The 23132-nt window shown below is 41.6% G+C and overlaps 1 protein-coding gene across 1 annotated transcript in view; it reads right to left on the reverse strand.

The window, feature by feature from the left end:
• adamts3 (ADAM metallopeptidase with thrombospondin type 1 motif, 3) overlaps nt 1-23132 on the reverse strand; it is a 135581-nt gene that overhangs the window by 87859 nt on the left and 24590 nt on the right. Inside the window, exon 4 of the mRNA XM_068720918.1 lies at nt 18624-18780. Within this exon, the coding sequence (XP_068577019.1) occupies nt 18624-18780 (157 nt within the window). The remainder of the gene's footprint in view (nt 1-18623; nt 18781-23132) is intronic.

Here is a 23132-nt window from a genome sequence, read left to right on the forward strand (position 1 = left end):
AGTTTTGCGTTGTATTTGTGTTTGAAGGACGGACTCTGCCAGAATCGAAGCCTGTGCTCACAAACGGTCTCTGACAACCTGGAATACAGCCTGAGACGCTGCACACAACTACTTCATGTCTGTTGTTTGTGGGGAGCAAAATCACAAATTATTGTTCTTGCATTTTATGTTCATGTACGGGTCGAACGAACAAGATACAACGTGGGAAACTGTGAGATTTAGAGGAGTTTGATTTCCATATTGTTTTAACTTGGACAGAGCCAGGCTAGCCGTTTCCCTCTGCTACCAGTCGTTATGCTAAGCTACGCTAACCACGTCCTAACTGGAGCTTCTTACCTGAAGAAACATGAGCGGATTTATTAAGAGATCAAAGATGGTAACACTTTCTATGACGCCCATGTCTATAATGCATTATTAACAAACACATAGTGCATTATAATACTGTATTATTATAGAATTACGCAATCATTCATAATGCTTTACAACAATAATCATAACACATTATAAAGCAATTTTACAGAAAGTAAAAAAATGACCACACAGATTAACTTGTAAACACATTAAAATGCTTTATATCAGTAATTATAATGCATTATAAAAATATTATATATGTATTGCAACTATGGGAACTATAACACATATGATCCTTGCAAAAAATATGAAGTATTATGTACTTGATTCCCTATAAAATGCTTTAAAATGTGTTATGATTATTGCTATAAAGCATCTTGAATACGTAGAAGTGCTTTTGACTGTGATTATCAAGTACAGTAAGCAGATTCTAAAGATTTATAGGTATGTTTATAATGCATTATAGAGGTGGGCGTCGTTTCCTTTCGATTTAACTTGAACCTGCTTTCTGTTTACGACATAAAAAAGCCTCTGTGTTGCCAGCGTGCTTATCTGTTGTCGGACTGTCAGACTGGTGTGGAGTGTGTTTGTGTGCGAGGCGAGAGGCGGAGGGAGCGAGAGCGTCGGGGCAGACAACGGCGGGCCTTGTCGGGGTCGGTCGGTTACAACATGCTGCAAAACTTAGGCTTCATTCATGGTGGGGCGCGAACTGCCTTTTTGGAAGAAATGCTCACTGTATTTCCTTTCACAGAGTTCAATATGTTTTGGTGACCTGCATCCGTTTTTTTTTTTTTCTCTCTCCACTCTCTCAAAGAACAAACAACCCAATGTCATCGTCAAAAGATCAAGTGACAAGCTGTTTCCACTCTCTCGCTGCCCAACACAACTGATAAAACACAGCAATGTGTGTGGGAACCTCAAATACTGGAAAATGAAGCTTTTGGGTGACGTCAGATTGTGAATGGAGCCTATTTTTACCTCGGCCATTAATGTTTGTGGTCCTGCTTGTTTTCATTTTAGATGACAGAATAACTACTTTTTTCGACTTTGTGAAGTACCAGTTAATGGACTACTTTCTGAATTATTTTGAGCCTTTTCTACTCTTGATTTTTTTTCAAAGGCATTTTGAAGCTTGTGATGTAATCATCAAATAAATTGTCCATCTAGGGATCATCTCGAAAAGTAAAGATTAAAAAGAAAGAATTACCAACTAGCTGATTTCATATTTTGGAAAGGTTTTTCCAGATGATCACCAGCTGATTTCCCTCATGATTGTTTTTTGTCTCTTGCACGGTTGCTGGGTTCAGAAGTGAAACAATGACGATTAATAACGAGTTTGATTTCAGAAGTGTGATGAAAAGACAAACATATGATGGAACTGGTCATTGTGGCTTCCATGTGAATGATGGTCTGCCTTCTGTTTGAGGCGAACATTGACTGTAAAACGTGATTGCAGTGAGTACACAGTATTAGTAGAAGGTAACACAGATGTGCATATTAATATCTTATTCGGATTATCACAGCTGGACAGCAGACACCGCTGTTTAGAGATTCTAGTAAATAACACATTCATACGGATGCTGTATATCACAGAAGTAATCCATGTTGTACTATAGTATACCATTTCATTGATGAATATCTTTAAAGAGTTGATTCTTGACTTTGGGAATAATACTTCATATAACAAATAGTCCATTTAGCTTTTGACTGAGCAAATCTGCTGATGACTGTGAGATGTGGTTGAAAGCTCTGGGGGGAAAAAAAACAAAAACCGTGTGATCAAACTCAATCTCACTGAAGATCAATCAATCAATGTTTTAGACTCACAAGAACATTCAAGAATGAAGATCAATTTGGTGACCATAATGTAAACAAACGAACAAATTATATTTGTGGCAAATCCGTAATCTTCCTAAAAGACTGAATGTCATAACTTACACCAGTAAATGTCTGTACGCACATTCACATGAACGGAGGAATGAAAATAAGACTGGGTTCTGCTATCAGTGCGTTTTAAGACTGTTAGGAGCTTATGATTAAAATAAGGGCTATTTCAAGTGCTCACACTGGGATGTGGATTTACCTCCAAAACGTTTCTTTTTTGGGGAAAAAAGTCTTTTTTGGATCTCAATGACGTCACATGACCAATCCCGAAAATCCCAATTCCACCGTTTTCCGCCACTACATTTTGCTCTCTTCCTGGAGGCTTGATAACAACGAGGAAGCTCTGTGTCTCTATATTCATATTCATAACCTTTTTAAACCAAAACCTGGGCACCTAGTGTAGAAGAGCTACAGTTAGGTGGTAAAAAGCACAACAAGTACGTGAGGGTTGGACAAACATTACACTTCCCGTCAGTGACCATGAACAGCCGAGAGAGCAGCGGTTGAGATTAAACAGCTCTTCAACAACAGTCCGACTTCTGGGCTATTTTTTAGATGAGCGCGGTGAAATCGCCAGACATGTGGGCAGTGTTATTGCAGCTCTCACATTCTTACACAATGAAAAGACATTTGAGTGAGGCGATGAAAAGTAAAAGTGTTGCAATACCGGGGAAAGTCCAAAACACAAACATCTGTTTGCGTCCCACAAACAGCTGCAATCCATCCTTTAGGTATTGGGACACATCGTAGTGGACCGTAGTATCACAACAAGCAACAAGAATTTGAGGTATTTTGGCTCCGGCCAGCAGGCGGACTGGATGGAAAGAAGAAAGAGTTGCTCATGAGCAGCTCCCAGCTGCCATGTGACTTTTGGAATTCGACTGGATGATTCACAGCGAGTCAGGAGAGAACACAACACAAGCGGTTCTTGATTCAAAAATATTGGTCAGTGCTTCCAAGGATCTTTTCCACCCCGCTTTCAGATCCTTGGCTCGGGCCGGGCTCGGTAATTATCACCAGGTTTCAGATGGAAAGAACTCATCATCGGGCGCATTCGGGGTTTCGTACTTCTGGAGACGCGAGGCAATGTGGATAATATCTTCCCAATGTGCCGCCCACGTCATGAAAACAGGGAAGAAACGTCAGGTGGAGCACGAGATCGGCTCCAGCGAGGAATTATTTACTCTGCTGGAACTGAAGGAGGGAGGAGACGTCTGTATCCAGCATGTGCTTTTATCTTTGGATCTACGTAGCATTACCTTTAAGTGTTGAAAATGTGCCTCTGCGCGCATACACACACACACACACACACACACACACACACACACACACACACCCCCCCGAGGGGAGCGTTCACACTCACCTCTGACTAAAATGACTTCTGTTTGCAACACGTTAGAGCAGTGGCCAAACTCTTTTTGACTGTGGGCCATATACACACAAAAAAAATAAGAAGTAAATGTGCAGTTTTTACACTGCAAGAACATCTGTGTTTTTGGACACAGTGTCCTCTAACAATATACTCTTTCAGTACCGCAACAGCAAACTTGACTCCTGTGAAAAAAAGTACTAATTTTCAGACACTCACTAGCTACCTTTTTGTTTACCTAATCGACTGAGGTAACGACTAGGAATCAATCGAGTCAAGTAGCTGTTCATAATGGCTGCAACATCTAGAGGTCAAATTAAGAAGTGCGGTTTACATGCGGTAAAGTGAAATTTAGTAGCGATATGCTCGACCCGTGAAGATTTCTTTCTTAAGTTCACCCGCGGGTCCTTTAAAAACAGGCAGCGATGGGTCATACCTGATAACCTTTAATGTTTCCACAACAATAAAGGTTAATTGCTTTTCCTGTTCCTGTCTATTATCTTGGATTTTTAATGCAGTTTTTTTTTTTTTATATTGTATTTTTTTTTTTGCTAAGGAGTGATTTTGTTTTTTTCTTCTTTTCTTCGGAGCCGTCTTTTCAACTTCAAGAGCACCTGAGGGTTCCCTGGATGTGACTGAAGGAGAGTTTTGCGTTGTATTTGTGTTTGAAGGACGGACTCTGCCAGAATCGAAGCCTGTGCTCACAAACGGTCTCTGACAACCTGGAACACAGCCTGAGACGCTGCACACAACTACTTCATGTCTGTCGTTTGTGGGGAGCAAAATCACAAATTATTGTTCTTGCATTTTATGTTCATGTACGGGTCTTTTTCTAATGCGTTTCTAATGCGTTTCCAATGCATTTCTAATGCGTTTCTTTTGCATTGTCTCTTTTTGATGTTCTGTGTAAAGCGCTTTGAATTGCCTTGTTGAAATGTGCGGTATAAATAAACTTGCCTATCATTAAAAACCACTTCTCACATCCACATCCTGTAACTCAAAGCACACGCCTCACGTCCCGACAATAGGAATCAGATGGAGATGTGCCGTTGTTTTTACGAGTTCTTCGAGCGCCATCATGTTTGAAGGAGGGAAAAGAAAAGTGCAGATGTGTGTTTCTAGTAGCAGGTAGCTGAAGAAGGAAGTCAGAATATAACACTACTGGGGGGGTAGAAAAGGCATTAGCTCCTTCTGAATAATAATGTACTGATATAACAAGACTTCAGAGCACAAGCTACTCATTAAAGAAAGCTCAGCGGACGCAGCAGTGAGTTACTTCACGAGCTCTTTTGTGTTTGCTTGCTGTGCTGATGAGCAGAAAGGACACCGACATTAGAACTCAGTCACGTCCGCTGCATTTCCTCTACTCCCGAAAACCTGCACAGCAAGAAATTGCTCCAAAACACAGCTGGACGTGTGTGATACAGAGCCCAGGGTTCCGACTGGGGACACAAACGAACCAAAACAAACAACAGGAAAAAAAAAAAAAAGAAAGAAACTGGCGAGCTCGGGAGAAATGGCCGCACAACCAACAACCGCAGCACAATATCAGCCCTCCGCTGGCCGACTACCTGCTGCCGGTTTCCTCAGGGAAGCAGAGGAAGACGGACACGGTTCAGAGCGGCTGTCTCCAGATAATGCTTTGGTGAGGAGCGTGGCTCGTCCTCGCTCGGATACCTCGCACTTGTTTGACGGTGTTAAGTCGCTGGCTGTGGATGTGTTGGTGAGATGTCGGGCGGGGCTACAGCGAGGTGTTGTGGCAGAAAGGACAGTTACATAAAACAACATACTAACACATTCATATCTACCACATGGTCAGCGGGTCATTGCTGTGCGGTTGCTCTTTTCTTTTCTTTTCTGGTTAATTCTAGTCAAAGAGGAAGGCCGTTGATTATTTATTTATGTTAATTGATAATCAGTTGTTTGCACACGATGCAAATTCTTTTTAAGAAGGGATTAATTGTTGGGTCTGGACATCAGGGCTCAGCGGTGTGTTGTTCTGCTCGGGTGCAAATGTATGTATGTATTTATGTATTGACGAGTGAATGAAATTCATTTTGTAGCTTAGAGACTTGATCAGACAGGGAACGTGATAGCAGCCCGTTGAGGCTTTTTGTAATTGTTTTCAATGAGAGAGAAGCGCCTCGAGATTATATATATATAAAAATAAAATAAAATAATATATATTTTCATATATTAAAATCAGAGCAGACAAGATGCCCAACGCAATTAGCGTTTTTTTTTCTCATTGTGGTGACTTTTGCTGGATACACCGTAGTTACCATGAATGTACACAATCCAGTTTGTTTCCCTCCATGTAAACTGTACTAATAACTATTAGGTAACGTACACTTAATGGTTTGTGCTAAGCTAACGTTAGCAGTCATTCGCTCATTGCCTACGTATAGCAACAATAGTGAGCGCTGTTTTCCACTTACTGTTGTTTTGACTATTACTCGTTATTTGTGCTTTGTGTGTAAAACTTGAATGCTGCCGTGTCTTTTTTCATTTTTGAAAAGGAGCATCAGAAAGGAAAGATAACGAAGGTCGTTGGAGGTTTTGTGGGTCGAGTAGCTTCAGGATTGTTCAGCAATTACTTCGATGTTACCAGAAAGTCCAATTTTGGTATCTATAATACATCGTACATTAACACAAGCGTGGCATTACGGTCTCTTTTACACACTGAGGACACTGAGACCAACTCATGACCAGCTGGAGGTGACATGTCTCCCTCAAAGGCAACTCAGAAAGAGAAACAGTGTTCATCCCTCCAGCAGGATAAAGCTTCTGACCCCCATGAGTTCCCTGAAGCACTCGTCTTTAATCCATCTTTTATCTCCATGACTCCGTATCACAGAGCACCGTCTCTTAAAACAGCCGGCAAGTGACAATATGTTCCATTTCTGCTTCTGGCACAGCCTTTTGGCAGACGTACAAAAACAACCCCTGCGGTTGCTTCACCTGGAAACAGATGGTCAAACAGAAATCCTCTTCCACCTACATAAGTGGGTTGACGCAGAACCTCTGGAAGCTTGTGTGGAGCTTTTTTTTTTTTCTTTCTCCTGGAAATCAAAAGGAAGCCTGAGCCTCGAAGAGGAGGAATGACTGCTGTGATCCTCTCACAACGGAGTACAGCATCTGCATTTGAAGTGAGGAGGAGAGGGAAGGGGGGGGGGGGGGAAGCAACCGGCGCACCTTGCAAAAGACCTTTTCATCCGAGGCGAGGTTCGCTGAGCTCCCACATGCTCGCGTTTAAACGGCGCCCTACTTTACATTGCACACACTAAAACCTAAAGTCATTAATCTCCCTCTGCCCAGACTACCCACAATTCAAGAGGAACCTGACTACAATACGTGAAGTAATTACTTGGCCCAACCTCAAAATCTGTCACTGGAATGTGCTCTGCAACACATTTGCGAACCATGCCTGTGAACTGTGCCGCGATATGTCGGTCTGTTAGGGGAAAATAGGGAGGTTTAACATTTAATCAGCACTAATCAGTGCTTAGATTTGCCTCGGCTTCTGCTGCACTGGAGAGCTGGCTGCTGTAGTAGTGATTAGATTAATAATTACAGCCATGAGAACATCTTACTCCAGTCTGTCTTTTATTAGCATTTACACTCACTGATCTTCAGTTAACTCGCTCTCCTCTCCTGCATGATCACGTTTTTGGGGGAAATTCTAGCAGGATTAGGAGAATCAAACTATTATCTGTTGGGTTTTTTTTGTCTCTTCCATCTCTAAAATGTTTTTTTCATTCCTGCCGGCTCTAAAAATCCCTCCACACTCCAGCCAGCCACCTACTCAGCTTCAACTGCAGATCACCACCGTCCTTATGCCGTATAGTTCTCTCCGTCACTCTCTCCCTCCGTCTATCTCTGTCCCCCCCGTCAGACACGAGGCCGCTCACTAGTTCCTCCCTCTATTTTCACTACCATGTGAAAATAAAAGCTAATATCCAAGCGCTGCAGAGGGTGAATCCCTCACCGGGGCGTCAGGCCAGGTAACAGGAGATCAGATCTCAGGGCCACACGGAGGAGTCCAGACATTTACTCTCACTGTAAGCCTCATTTCCCGGGGTCACACACAGACACACACACACACACACACACACACACACACACACACAGGTTGCATCTCTAGAATATTAGACCTGAAACCGTTATCAATAAATCAGCTGACTGATCGAAAATATAGCGCCAATAATTAAAAAAAACAACAATGAATTGCTTGGGTATTTAATCCATAAACAACATCTAGTTGCAGATTGATCGATGGATGGATGTTATGACATTATTGGTTGAAATTGATTAGTTCAAGCTTACTTTCACTTGCGTAATTTCAATGTTAACTTTGATGTTTTAAATAAATAGCATTTTTGTTCTTATTATTTGTACTATATTGGTTCAATTAAAATAAAGTACAATACAAAGAACAAGTTCTATCCTAGAACTATAGAACTACAAAAATACGCAAAAATTATGTAATTTCCTTGTGCCATGTCACACACACTGTCTTACTATACAATGATTTCTTTAAAAAAACAAAAAGCATGAGTTTATTATTATTGTCATTGTCTGTAGATACATGACAACAGGGTGAAGACTCCTCCCCCGGCTGGATGAGCACCAACAACGAAGCCGTCTCTCTCTCTTCAAGCAACCGGAGGAATTGATCGAATCTAAACTGGCTTTTTTTCCCAAACACATTGAGGTTTGGGGAAATTACCGGCGCTTCCCAGGAGAAACTAGGACCTCGCGGCAGGAACCTGAAAACCTGGACCCCGGAGACTTCTTCTGCCCCTCCACAGGAGCAGAGGGAGGTGGGGCGACGCTGACCAGGCACACGTGTCACTTTATCACCAACCCAATCACACTCCCGTTCACTTTGTGATTCCGGACACGTTTTCTGTTCGCTTGTACGTGACTCATTTTGGCTCCACACATTTTCTCACAGCGAGCATCTCATGTCTAAAGTTTGAGCGTTTCTCCGAGCTGTCGGGGAAAATCAGGAGGATTCACACTGAGGTCTCAGAGGACCGGAAGGATTCCCGTTATCTCTGAAACCAAAAGCCTGCGATGTCGTTTCCTTTTGCAATTGATCTACAAACATTAATTTCCTTTGGTTGAGCGAACAATTTCACCACATGGTCCTACTAGTAGCCGTTCTGGAGCTTTTGATCATATCACATGATCTTCATGAGAATATCTGAGGTTTGCAGAATCATTTTTAAATCACTTCTCAAAAGGTATTTTAAAAAAAAGCTTTTTATTAATGCGAGCACACTTCTATCTCCAGATGGATGCAATTTCTGCCAACAAAATCCACTCCTTTTTCCAGAGTCATAACTCACAGATAACTCACATACAGAGACGGTGAACATATTTTTAGTCTCAGCGTGACTCACACTTTCTGGAGATATCAATAGCTCTGCCGTCCGTTAAAACCTTATCGGAGAATTATTATGTGTTTTTATCAAACCAGTGTTTTATATCTGTGTGGTGTAAGTTTGCGAAAAAGAAAATATTCAAAAAACACGTTTGTACCCAATGTTTTTTTCCCTGTGCTCTTTTTAAGTCAATTTGTGTTTCCTGTATTTATTCTTTTTTTTTAAAGTTACTGTTAATAATAATTCATAATCTATCATTTTTAACAGTCTAAATTGAATCCTGATCCTCTATATGACCTACACCAGTAAACGAGACCATCATCAAGAAGATTGTCTATTTCTATATACTTGTCATCGGTGCCACCGGGTCGGATTCTGGTGAGATCAGATGACAACATGGAGGTTCACCAGAAACTCCTTCAACTCAGACTCCAGTGGGGTCTTGAGTATAGAGACCAGTCCACCGTGGACAGACCCAGATCCTCCAGTATGGAGACCAGTCCACCGTGGACAGACCCAGATCCTCCGGTATGGAGACCAGTCCACCCTGGACAGACCCAGATCCTCCAGTATGGAGACCAGTCCACCCTGGACAGACCCAGATCCTCCAGTATGGAGACCAGTCCACCCTGGACAGACCCAGATCCAGCTTCATTGCCGCCTTCGACCTGCGGTCAGAGCTTCGCCACCGCCGCACCGCCGATCCCCGCAGGGAGACGCCAAGCTAAACCTTAAACTAGCTCGCCATATACAACTTAAACTTATCCTATGACCACCAGAGATGATGTAACATGTTCAGAAATCTATAACTTTGACTTCATCACTCGACCGTGAGAGATGAATCACTTGCAACGACCATCTGTCTGAGTCTCACTCCACCAGACCGTGAAATATGCAGGTTGTGCAATGAACTGGCAACCACTTGTTGTGAAGTGTGAAGTGCACTATGAATACTTGGGTTTGATATCCTCAGTACTTCAACATGGTTCTCGACACTCTCATCTATCCATTCATACAGTATATAGATTCACACTGTATTGAAAAACCTGTTGGCAAACGGGGAAAAAACTCAAACAGCATAAAAACTAAAAGACTAACTTCAAACCTTGAACTTTCTTAATTAATATTGACATTGTGTGTAGGATCCACTGCATGCAGACTCACTTCTACAAGATAATATATAACTACAACATTAAATGGAATTGTATTGCTTGACAACTTTTTTTTTTAAATACCGGAGAGAAGAGTCCCTACTGATTAGGTTTCATGACACATTTCTTATCTTTCAAACACAGAGTTCTTTTCAGATAAAACTCTCTTCCATGAATCAAGCTGTTGATCCAGCGGAGCTCTGTAAAGAAACAATGAGCCGGATGATTATAAGCACCTTTCGGCATGTAATCCTCTCGCTCCTGTTTGCTTTCTCTGGCAGCTCGTATCACAGAAATTTGTTTTATAGGAAAACAGAAAATGCTCACGGGCTGTTTTACTTGCAGGGGTGTCGGTAGAATCCCGTTTCTACAAACCCAATTGTTAAAACTGAGAAATTAAGCAAAGACGTTGAGTATTATTTACTCAGAATCCTGATCCACAAACGGCGGGATAATCTTGTGTTATAGGCAAGGCTGCAACAGGCACAATTCCCACAGTTGAGGGCGACCTTAACAAAAGCTGAGAATACAACTGCATCATCAGCAACAGTCAACCCAAAGCAAAAGCATTGCAAAAGAGCATAGTATGTGGCTGAAAGTAAGTTCCACGGTGTTGTAAACCCTTACTGACCCGGAGCACAAAGCCAGGACATAACAAATTGTTTTTCCCACTTGACTGGTCTGAGCTCAGACCTCAACCCCATTCCAACATCTGTGGGATGAACTGGAACACCAACTGACTCTTGCATTACAGAAATGCATTGAAGGGGTTTTGTTGTATCAAGTACAAAGATGAACTGGTGAAATTCCTGTACATTACAAAATCTACAGGAATGTGAGCTTGATTGGACCAACGCAGCCCCATTGCTGGGGGACGTTGCCTTGTGTGTAGTGGCAAAAATGCAGTCAACTTTGAACTTTTACGTAGGAGGACCTTCTTTGGCAACGTATCCTCATACAACGTATCCTCATACAATGTAACCTCATACAACGTATCCTCATACAACGTATCCTCATACAACGTAACCTCATACAACGTAACCTCATACAACGTATCCTCATACAACGTAACCTCATACAACGTAACCTCATACAACGTATCCTCATACAACGTATCCTCATACAACGTAACCTCATACAACGTATCCTCATACAACGTATCCTCATACAACGTAACCTCATACAACGTAACCTCATACAACGTATCCTCATACAACGTATCCTCATACAACGTAACCTCATACAACGTATCCTCATACAACGTAACCTCATACAACGTAACCTCATACAACGTAACCTCATACAACGTATCCTCATACAACGTAACCTCATACAACGTAACCTCATACAACGTATCCTCATACAACGTAACCTCATACAACGTATCCTCATACAACGTAACCTCATACAACGTATCCTCATACAACGTATCATCATACAACGTAACCTCATACAACGTAACCTCATACAACGTATCATCATACAACGTATCCTCATACAACGTAACCTCATACAACGTAACCTCATACAACGCATCCTCATACAACGTAACCTCATACAACGTAACCTCATACAACGTAACTTCATACAACGTAACCTCATACAACGTATCGTACGATATCCTACGAAAAGTTACTCCCTCGTTTCTCGTCATCAACAGGTGTCAGTTTCCGCTCGTCACGGCCTTTTCAAAATAAACTTCTGTCTTCAGAGAACACTTAGTTAGGTTTAGGAATAGATCGGCGTTTTGATTTAAAGAACCATGGAAGTTAAGTGACTGAAACATCAAGATGGGGAACGAGCTGCTGTCTCCTGGCTCAAAAGGTTGCTGCTTGTTGGACCCATCCACCTCCCCGACCTCCAGTGTGACATTTAGTGTTTTTATTCGTCTTTCAGGATTACGTCGATAACATATGAAAAGCATTTTTGGGATATCTACAATTTACCAAGCATTCTTTTTTGTAGATATTGCTGGAGGAGACACATGATAACACTGTGGTTTTATTTTTTTAAACAGAGCTAATGTCTGTCTGAAGACAACCTTATTGTCCGTGCTGAACCTCAATAATGCTCCTGTGGCTGAATGGGAGCAAATCCCTGCAGCCAGGTTAAAAAAAACCTGATGAGAAACCTGCTCGGTAATCACAAGAGTGATACGTGACATACTTCTTAAGCACGAGGATTCATTCTTGACCTTGGTAACACATATCTGAGACAAAATATTCTCGATTTGGGGGTCAATCTGCTAGCCTACGTGACGTCTTTTGCAACAACTGTGGTGATAACTACGGTTGGTGAAACTTCAAGGGCCTCTGGACGAGAGCGAGAAAGAAAGAACACCGGGAGCAGATATCATCAGCCATCTGTGGTCATCAGACCATCGACTGGGGAGGCGTTAATTAAAGGGTCATCGACCAGGTGACCCCACACACACACACACACACACACACACACACACACACGTCATGTCATGCTGTTGGTGTGTAATTTTTTCAGCTTGAGTGAAGGAGATGCAATTTGTCACAACTTCAAGCCTTAAAGGAACATACATTTAGAACAACTAACTGAATCAGACACTAATTATATTGTAATTAATTCCCATCATGCTGTTCAGAGTGATGTCAGTGACAGCAAGGATCTGGAAAAAAGCTAACGTTGCTACAGTTGTTTGAAGGAGATGATTACATAATTCTTTTGCATCATTATTCCTTTTATGATTTAATTTATTTCATTTTAATTGTGTGTTTTTCCACAAATAACCACCACAGATGACAAAAAAAAAAAAGATTTAGAAATGTTTGCGGTTAACACTAACTTCAGGGTGGTTGAAGGTATTTTTTGTTTTTATTTAATGGGATTCGGACAAGAAAGTGTCAATTGGTGCATCTCTAATTTGATCACAAACTTAACTTTAACTTTAAAGCGTCGATATTCTTTGAGCCATCTAATGTCTCTCTATGCTCGAGCATTGTTAGTTGAAGTGCTCCTTGTCACTGGGAGGCCGATTGCCAGCCTCTGAGTTCCTTCAGCATCGTTGTTTTCACACACACACACACACACACACACACACACACACACACACACACACACACACACCAGCTGCTCTTCATCCGACTCTCAGGCCAGAAATAAGAGGTGCCGAAACAAACACAGCGCCTGAACCACACAACACCGCTGAGATCGGTCTCCCTCTTTGCTCCCGTGAAGCCCCTTAAAAGTGGATGTTGATTTCTTCTAACTGCCTGCAGCAAAAAACACAATGTGTAAGTTCACAAAAACTATTCGACTTCACCAGCATTGAATGCAGCGACATCAAAGGCCGGCTCGTCTGGCGTATGATCGATATGAAAGATGAAGTCTGTACAAATGTGTTTTTAAGTGAAGCATTCAATTCTTTAAAGGTGAAGTACATGAAATGTCATGAACAAATCTAAGAGAATTAAAGGGATTTTAGAGTGTAGACCAAGATGTCTTAGGAACGTGCCCTTCAAGCTGACGAAATAACAAAGCTGACACCTGCTTGGGCAATCTCTCCCCCCGACTGAGCAGCTCCTCAAAAGGTAGGATGTGCCTTGCTCAGAGGCATCACAGCTGTGCTTGTTATAGAAAGGAGGAATGACTCCTTCAGAGCCATCACCCACAGGAAGAGTGGAACCTCGTTACTTTATCACAGATCGTTTCAAGACATGACATTTGATCAACGTCAAACTATCACAAGAGAGGAGCACTGCCGTCGAGTGCAAACCATCTTCCGCAGCAGCGGCAGCGATCGATGTTAACCCTTTAATAAAGAGCGAGAGAGAGAGAAGGTGCTATGTGGGGTTTTTTTTTACTTGTAATATCTTGAAGGTAAAGCTGCACTTGGAAGCAACAGGTTGCCTTAAAAATTATGAAAAAGTACTGAACTAAATAAAACAGGAGAAGGATGAACATTCCCTTTCAACACAAGGTACCAGGATCCTATCAACCCGGAGCAGCATCTGGCAGTCTGTCTGAGGTAAACTGTTGTTTAGCCTAAGCTACTGTAAGATATTCTCCTTTTAGCAAAATGCTCCGAGTGGATTTGAGTTCCTTCAGGTACGCAGTGTACATCTCTAGAGCTTTTATTGTGAAAGGTAAGAACGAACGGAGTGGATCTGCTCTGCGCTGCCTTTGTCAAGGTTGAAAGGAGTAACAGAGTTTCACGTCTCCTCCGTGTTGTTGTACCCTACAGTGACCCTGTAGTGTACATAGTCAATATATCCGTTCCACGCAACGTGATTGGTTGCTGCCTTTATTCACGGAGCGAAAGCTGAGAAACATCAACCTCTTGGTCACCTGCACATGTATTGTTTTTCTATTTACTTTTTCGCCTTCTGATCTTTCATGCAAATCAAACATGAACATAAACACCTTCTTTTCTCCGTCATACATAAGCGACCAGGTGACTGAAGCAGAACATACCTGTGCTTACCACGTAGCAGCTTTACACACACACACACACACACACACACACACACACACACACCAGCTGTTGAGTGGAATCGATTTTTCTGAGGAAATGTAGCAGCAGCAGAACATAAATCTGCAGAAAGTGGAACCTGATGTTCCCCTGACAGCGTATTGCGTTGTAGGCCTCAGCAGAGTGAGAAAAGTGAAAGTAAATACTTTTTAACGGTGATATCGGTACATGAACGTGTTGCTTATCACCGTGCACCTCATATTTCTTTTCCCACCCCTGCAGTTCCGTGGCGCTTCACGTCGGAGACATGAGAGAAGAAGAACCGCGGGAAGTCCATCCTTCCATAAAGGAAAGAGATGAAACGACCATACGTTCACGCCGATTGGCTTATCCCCTTCCTGTCACTTAGGAGGATGGAAAGCATCTCCACATTGCAGCCTCCTGATCGCGGCAGGGTGTAAAATCATTGCTTTCCATTCATTCGAAGAATCTGATGACGACACACTGGACACACAGACGACCTCCTGCGAAGAATCCCGTTTTCCCATCAATAACTCGAATCAAAACCCATTCTCAGAGCGCAAGACTGTTTGCTTTCTGTGTTTATTTCCACCACAATTTTGGATTCCTGAGCTCTCCTGTAGACCGCTGTTGACCGAGGAGCTCGCGTTCCCAGTGAGACGATCACGAACAGCCAACAGAGCCGACAAGTGTGAAATTTCACCCACTGTTAGTTTAATAGTTATTCCTCGTGTGAAATATTTATTTGACGAAGGAATTCTGTGGATGTATGGAACCCCAAAGTGTACGATATTCAAAAAATGGAAAAAGACACTTTGCAATAAATCATCATATGATTAAAGTAAGGAACAGAAAATCTGACATGCTTATATATAAAATAACATTTATTTTTTACAATCAACACTTAAAATGATGACGGCATTTGCAAATGACAAGATAGTAAAAAATGTTACTTAAGATTTCTTTAAACTTATTCTTTTTTCTTTTTACAAAATGTACCAAAACACTGGCAACGAGGAAGATCTTGAAGTAGATAAAAATGACAATAAATATGAAGCAAAATTGAATTCATACCCTCTAAACGAAAAAGAAATCTGGTTTGAATTGACATGAAACACTATTACTCAGCTTGTTTACAAGATATTTAGCTGAAGCTGATCGATAGAGGGAACCATAAACTACATCTTTGGATGGATGTGACAAGATATATATATATATATATATATATATATATATATGTATATTCAATGTGATTATAACTACTGCCAGCTTCCACACAAAAAGCTCTTTGGGATTGCTTGAAAGTGCAAGGCAAATAAATATCCGTATAGCAATTTTCATAGCTTGTGGTGGGAAAAATAAATAGAACCTAACATGTAGTTTTTGAGGAGTACATCGAGTGGCTCGTTGCCTGAGAACGCCTGTCTCTTTCTGCGGATTACATTTTTTCTTTAACCCAGCAATGGTGTGAAAAAGGTTTCCATAACAGCAATCAGGCCAAATCTCACACACATAAAGGAAATGTCACACTTAATGTTTCTGACGAGAGACCTTTACATCTGAATATATTTCTATTTTGACAACTCTTTATGCTTGATAAAACACGTGTTTCCGAAACACATAGTGATTCACGGGAAGAAGTATTAAATTGAAAGCGATCTCCTTCACAGTCAATGTGACACTTGACATGTTTCCTTCCGCAGCTGCATTTGTTTGGTATAAATATAGGGCAAGAGGAGTATTTAGAGCAAGCAGTGACAGCTATTACAATGCATAATAATAGCAGCAGCAGCAATCTGTGTGACAAAAAATAAATAAATAAATAAATCAACTCAAAAGGTCCACTCTCTGGCTTTTCTTCGGAGCTTTTAACTGGGCCCTGTTAGCAAATGGAACTGGGTCAGTTTCCAAGTGTGGAAGGACATTCTCTTGAATCAATCCTATTTGCTGATGGAGACCGTGAGATGTGGTTGAAAACTTCAAGAAAAGTTGCATACACGAAAACACGGACAACTCCCAGACTGGACGACGCCTTGGTAGAGACCTGTCAATCACAAGGTAGCCCCGCCCTAAAGCATCCCCTGCTTTATGGTCTGTTTGACTCTAAATGGACCATAATGTACTAAATGAACATCATGCTGTATTGAAGAAGACTTGAAACTAGAGATTGAGACTATAAACTCATGTTTACAATGTTTACTGAGGGAATAAATCAAGAGGGAAGTAGAGTCATTTTAGACTAGACTTCTATACAATTTAACAACGCTAATTTATTTTTAACAACCACAAGACGTCGCCCCCTGATGGAAATTAGAGAGAATGCAAGTTTAAATGGTAAATGGACTTTTACTTTTTTCACGTTTTTCTAGTCTATCGACCACTCAAAGCGCTTTAACACTACATGTCATCATTCACCCATTCACACCTTGCATACACCTTGTATTCGCCCGGTACCTGCAGTGACATTTCTGTTTTTTGGCTGGATTGTTCACCAGAACCAGCGACACCGGGCTCAGCGATGGATGGTTTCATTTTTCCTCTGTAAACGTTATAATTCGACAACTTCAATATGTGTCGCTGCTATGCGTACAGTTGTTTATCAATTCACGGCGCTACCGCACAAACAGCGCAGACATAAATGGTCTCGGCAACACCAGGAACAATGTTCCACCACACCCATTCTAAACAAGGTCACACCAACCATAGGACTTGCTCTCACGCTTCAGATCCATCATTATGAATTCAATAAGCAGGCTTCACGGTTTAGCTGTATTCTCAAAGGAGGATCTTATTAAGGACCAGGAAAAAAGGACAAGTGCAGCTCATGTTCAAAGCCAACAGCTCATCTTTGATCCCCGTCTGTACTCTGATGCAACAATGATCTGTTGAGGAGTTAATGAGTGATAAGTGGTGATTCGGTTTTGCTGGAGTGCTGTGTTGAACAAATCGCTACATTATTATTTCATGTCCTATAAGGACGTATCTTATCAAAACCTGGGTTTAGTCAACTTCTTGGAACAAGCGGGACTCGTTATTTGTGATTGTCCAGATTTATGCCGGATGTCTGGTCACCATAGTCTACGCTCAGAGGCAGATAAAGTGGTTGCTATAGGAGCAGTTAATGCTTTTCCATAACAAATTACAGATTTATAGCAGTTTATAAGTTGTTATTTCTATAATATCATGTTTTGTGGCAATTTTTCAGTCTGTATTTCTCATGAATATTTTTCTGGCTCTGGCACAGGAAGATGATGTCCCAATTCCTTATCTCATACACAAAGCCATCAACAGTCAAAAAGTTGTGGGCAGTATTTCATACAGCAGATCTGGGACCAGACTAATATCACCTAAAAATATGAAAAATGACCCAAAAAAAACTCTCTTCTTTCATTAGATGTTTATAGAGGTTAGTTGTAGATGCAACGGAAACTGGCTTGAGACACTACCGGGACGTTTTTTATTTCCTATGGGGGTGGAAGAAGAGGAGCGCTTGTTGTTGTCCGGTGTGTGGCCCATACAGGTGGCGACACTCCTTTCAGGTTTATGTGGCTTCACCCGCCCTCAAGGGATTCATTCATTACACATATATACGTGTATATATATATATATATATATATATATATTTCCTGACATTCAGCTGTTTATTTGTTTTGTTTTGTTCATGGTTGTCAAGGCATATCGTCAAGTGATTTTTATGTCCTTGAGCGAAGTCAGTCGTTTTTTTTTTCTTCACATTTGGCCGTAATGTTTGAGCCTGAAACATCAGCCGCTAGCAAGAAAATAACTATATGTAAGAGGTCACAGAGTTTAACTAAGCATTGATTATTTATACAAATAATAACTGACTGACTGACTGGAGAAACCTCAGTACACACCTTACTTCATCTGCGATGATTAAAGCAGATCATATATAAACTGACCGCTGGTACTGTCATCATAGTCATAGAAATAGTAGCAGTAATAGTAATAGTATCAGCCCCAGTAGCAGTAAAAACCTGGTGGTTGCGCCGTCCTACCTGGTAGCTGGTAGTCCCCAGGGATGTCGGAGGGGGGCTGCAGCAGAGCGGACCGGCGGTAGACCACGTGGACCCGGCCCTGGTGCTCCAGCTCCTGAGTGCCTCGCTCCAGCGGCTCGATGAAGTACTCGTCTGCGTCGGTGCGGATCATCCCGGCCTGCAACGCAACACCCGGACAGTGAGTGTTCGTGGAACCACGCTATATACTCTGTACGGAGGACTCTGACATCAGACTTCTTAACATGCCTTCCATTATCAACCGTGATCCACTCAGCGCCGGCAGATTATGACAACAAGGTCACAAATCAAGATTCCACTGAGCTGCTGTGAATGTATGCAGCAAGGACATCTTTTGCATTCATTTGGAACTGATGTGTAAACAGACAACACACCAGCAACAGACGCATTAAATATATGAGGAGACATGCTAATGAGACATTTAGTCATTTATTGAAGATTCTCTCTATGTACTAATTGCCTGTTTGAATGTATGAGGGTCTTTCTCTTGTGACCTTGCTCCGTGTTGTTGTCTGTTGTCCTCTGCAATTACCAGCCGGTTACCCGACAGCAGCAGGTGGCGACGAGAAAGCTCCACATCGTTAGTGACACATTGGAAGGGAATTGCTTCGTGATCGCTACCTGCCGCCGGCAGATTTCCTGCAATGCGAGGCCAGTCATGCCCGCAGTTTAGGGTCGGACGTCGTAAACGGATCACAGTGTGCGGCTGACAAGACGATGTACAAACAAACTGCTCGTCCAATCCAAGAGACTGCGCTATGTAATATCCATCATTAGTGCGCAAGTTGATGGTTATTATACTGTCAACACACAATGAAATGATTCTTGTTGCACACGTTATTACATTTTATATACAACGTTTAGAATTTTGAATGATATCTCCATTATTAACATTTAGAACGCTAGTTAAGACTTTATTAGTGGTTAATGATTAGTTTGTTAACGGTCTATGAACATTATCTGGATGCTTTTATAAAGTTGATTGTAACGTTTGTAGATCATTTGGTAATCATGAACAAAGTCTTAATATAGAATGTTATAATGTGCGCAACAATAAAATGTAAATATGATAGTTTACGAATGTAATTGTTATTGTCTCTCGACAGCTATGATATAATATAGAATTCATAACTAATTCATATTACACAAATAAAGTAAATGATGGCATTACTAATACACTTTATTAATTATTATTTCATTGTTTGTTTGCAGTAAAAATAACTATTAAATAAAGTATAATCATCTATCAATTAACCATTTATTAATGATGGTTATTGAAAAGTGTCACAGCACTGCACCTACTACACTGTACTTAGTACTTTTAACCTACACAACCACTACGAATGTGTACAACTCTTAACAAATGAAGTCAGAATGCAAATGAAGCCTGGGCCTCGTGTGATCTTTCTGATTCATCGAGGACTTAAACGCAAAACAGAAAAATGCACGATGTGCTCATCTGGGCCGGGCGGCGCTCGGGTCGCTTTGCTGCGACATCCGGCGAGCCGGGAGGACCGTTGACTGAACCAATGTTCACGCTCGGCCTTCAGAGAGCCAGAAAAAGAAATCAAAATGCCGCTACTGTGCACCTGTGCGCAGACAGAGACACCTCTCACAGAGCTCCAGAGGAATTTGTTCCAGCTCTCGGTCGGCCCGGCCTTCACTGCTGCACCTCGCTCTGGCCTCTCCACCAACACTCCGCCGGGCTGTGCACATATGGAGCTTTGCGACCGACACGCACACTGAACTCCTTTCCAACTCCCATAGTCCCCAATCAACCGAACACTCCCCCCCCCCTCCCCCTCCTCCTGTTTACATGCACTACTGGCTGCACTCCAATTTAAGTTCTTACCTTAAGTCTGCATGGCACTTTGAACCCATTGGACAGAATGTTCATGTCCTGAGGTGTGCTGCACATAGGAATTGAAATGTTTGGGCATCCGAAAGACCAAAAGACATCCTAAACGTTTGACATCATTTGGCTGTCTTCGACCAAAGACATTCTTAGTCGACTCGTACGATTCTGTCAATTCACACTAAAGCGCCACTCTAAACCTTGTGTTTAACAGAGATGTGCTCATGAGCTTCTTTGAAGCGACTAACCGACTAAATTCTTAGTTGAACAACCAATCGATTCGTTGATTTAATAGACAGATCTGTAAAAGTGAGATTCTCCACAAAGAATCACACTAAAGCAACACTTTAAACCTGTTTAACAGAGATGGAAATAATTCATTCAGCACAAAAGAAGCATAAAAAAAAACGACTAATCGACTAAAGAAATCTCAGCGGACCGATCGACTCACTTTCATAACGTGGCCATAAAGCTGATGTAGTCTGATCTGGTCAAGTTCAAGAGCACCAGGGGTCTGCACCACGAAGCAGGATTTGGGATCAGCGCGGTAACTTCAGGGTTGACACCTCACCGGGGTAGATCGCCATGGCAAGTGAAGCTGAACAGGTTATGTTTGAGATAAGAGATCAACTGGAATAAAAGCACCGCCTCCTGACCAATCAAAGCCCTGCGTGCTGATCGTTAGATGAAATCACAGCAACCGGGTTCAGAATAAGACATTATAAGATATTGTCATATACGCTATAAGAATACAGCTAAGCAACACATTCATTTAACAGAATGTAATTATAGTCAGACTCATCATGTCCTAGATGAGGCAGTGAATCAGTTACTTTACACATTGAGTCTGGATTATGTGTTGAACTTCTTCATATTTGTCGAATATTCTAGTTTTCTCTTCGGTTGTAAAATATGCTGCTCTGCCGACAGCAGACTTCTCCGTGCTTGTTGATTGGACCGATTGGAACGATTGATTCGTTGCAAAACCCGCCCCTTTATGTGAACGCGCTCAGAGCCAGATTGAGGAACCCGGGGTCCATTCACCGAGTTCGTGAGCAGCTTCGTAGGAGTCAGTACTCTAACCAGGTTACGGTGCTGAAATACGTCACTTGGCAGCATCGCTGGGTGTTGACATGAGGAGCTACAAACTTAAAATGCATCAAATGTGTTGAAGATGCATCTACTTCTATCTGATATGAACTAGGATTATGTGTAAACGTATTCATTCACTTGGTCAAACCTCCGCATTTACATTAAATGATAAGACGAGCTGCCCTGGAGGCGTGGATACACAAGTAAACAAACAATCGTGTTGATCCGGCTCCACTGATGGTTGCTATGACGGCCACACGTCGCTTTTGCAATTGAATCACAGCTCAACCTTGAATGTTTGTTAGCGATTGTAGATGAAAATCGGAATCAAAAAGGGACAATTTGCTGCAGGACACTCTGTTTATATTCAAATGGAGTCTGGAGTCGACAGCTCTGACGGCAGCTAGAGGTTATCAGAGCAAGACTGTATGTGATGAATATGGAATAAGAAGGATTTTGTGATCTTTGACACGTCTTCCTTATCGAAGAGACGTGTCAAAGTCCTTATCGCTCACAAAGACGTCTCGATTTCTTTTCATCTTGACTAGGGTTACGTTTTGAACAAACAGGTATCACCATGACACTCCCCCAGTTGATTGCTTACGTTAAGACAATTCTTTTATTAATTACAATCTTTCTAAAAATGGTTTGTTTGAATATGCAAATGAGGCATTCTCTTAAATAAAAATGGGCACATTTTTAAACATTTCCAGAATCTGAACATTGGACAAAGCCAGGTTCAAAATTCTTGTTTCAGTTTGTCGACATATTAAGAGTCAGAGGTTTTAACAGAGGGATTTCTCTCTTTATCACTCCATAAATTAGAAAGTACTGTCAACAGCCATGACATTTTTTTTTTTTCCTGAAATGTTATCTTTAAATATGCAAATGAGGCATTATCTAATGGTAGCTTTTGGTGAATTTAGGAGAAATCTACCGACGCAAAGAGACAACGTTTTTTTTAAATGGCACATTGCTGCCATAAAACTCTTCTTGTCTTCTCGTCAGATGTTGTTAATGCATAACAGACAAAAAAAAACAACAACATATTGTTGAAAAAGTTCACATGAGGGAACATTTTTAAATTATTCTTGTTGCCTTGTTAACTTAAACATGTCTGCGGCGGGGATTTCCTCCTCGGTCTATTGTTGTGCATTATTCTGACACCTGCAGGCGTCGCTCACAGCTACAGACTAAACACTTCCTGTATGTCGGCCTATGCTGTCCGGCTGTAATGCGATTTGTTTAGCGATGCGCCAATTAAACTACCGATTTCCTCACATGCACTAGTGTTCGGAGACAAGCTGCGGGGATTATCCTGCATGAATTCTTCTTGGCATGACACCCAAAAACCACATCCCGTCTTCTCCTTTATCTACTCTGAGCTCATCTCCCACCTGGATTCACTCGCAGCTAAACAAATTCACCTTAACACTGGCATGTTGATGGCGGAGGCAGACGGAGGCGTATTTTTTAATTAAGGTAAAATTGAACGTACGTCTTTTATTCCCTTGTTCCAAAAAAAGAAAGGTCGAAGGTCTCAA

The sequence above is a fragment of the Cebidichthys violaceus genome, unplaced genomic scaffold (genome assembly GCF_023349555.1).
Source record: "Cebidichthys violaceus isolate CVI_PGR_0920_01 unplaced genomic scaffold, fCebVio1.0.p SCAF_26, whole genome shotgun sequence".
NCBI classification, from domain to species: Eukaryota; Metazoa; Chordata; class Actinopteri; order Perciformes; family Stichaeidae; genus Cebidichthys; species Cebidichthys violaceus.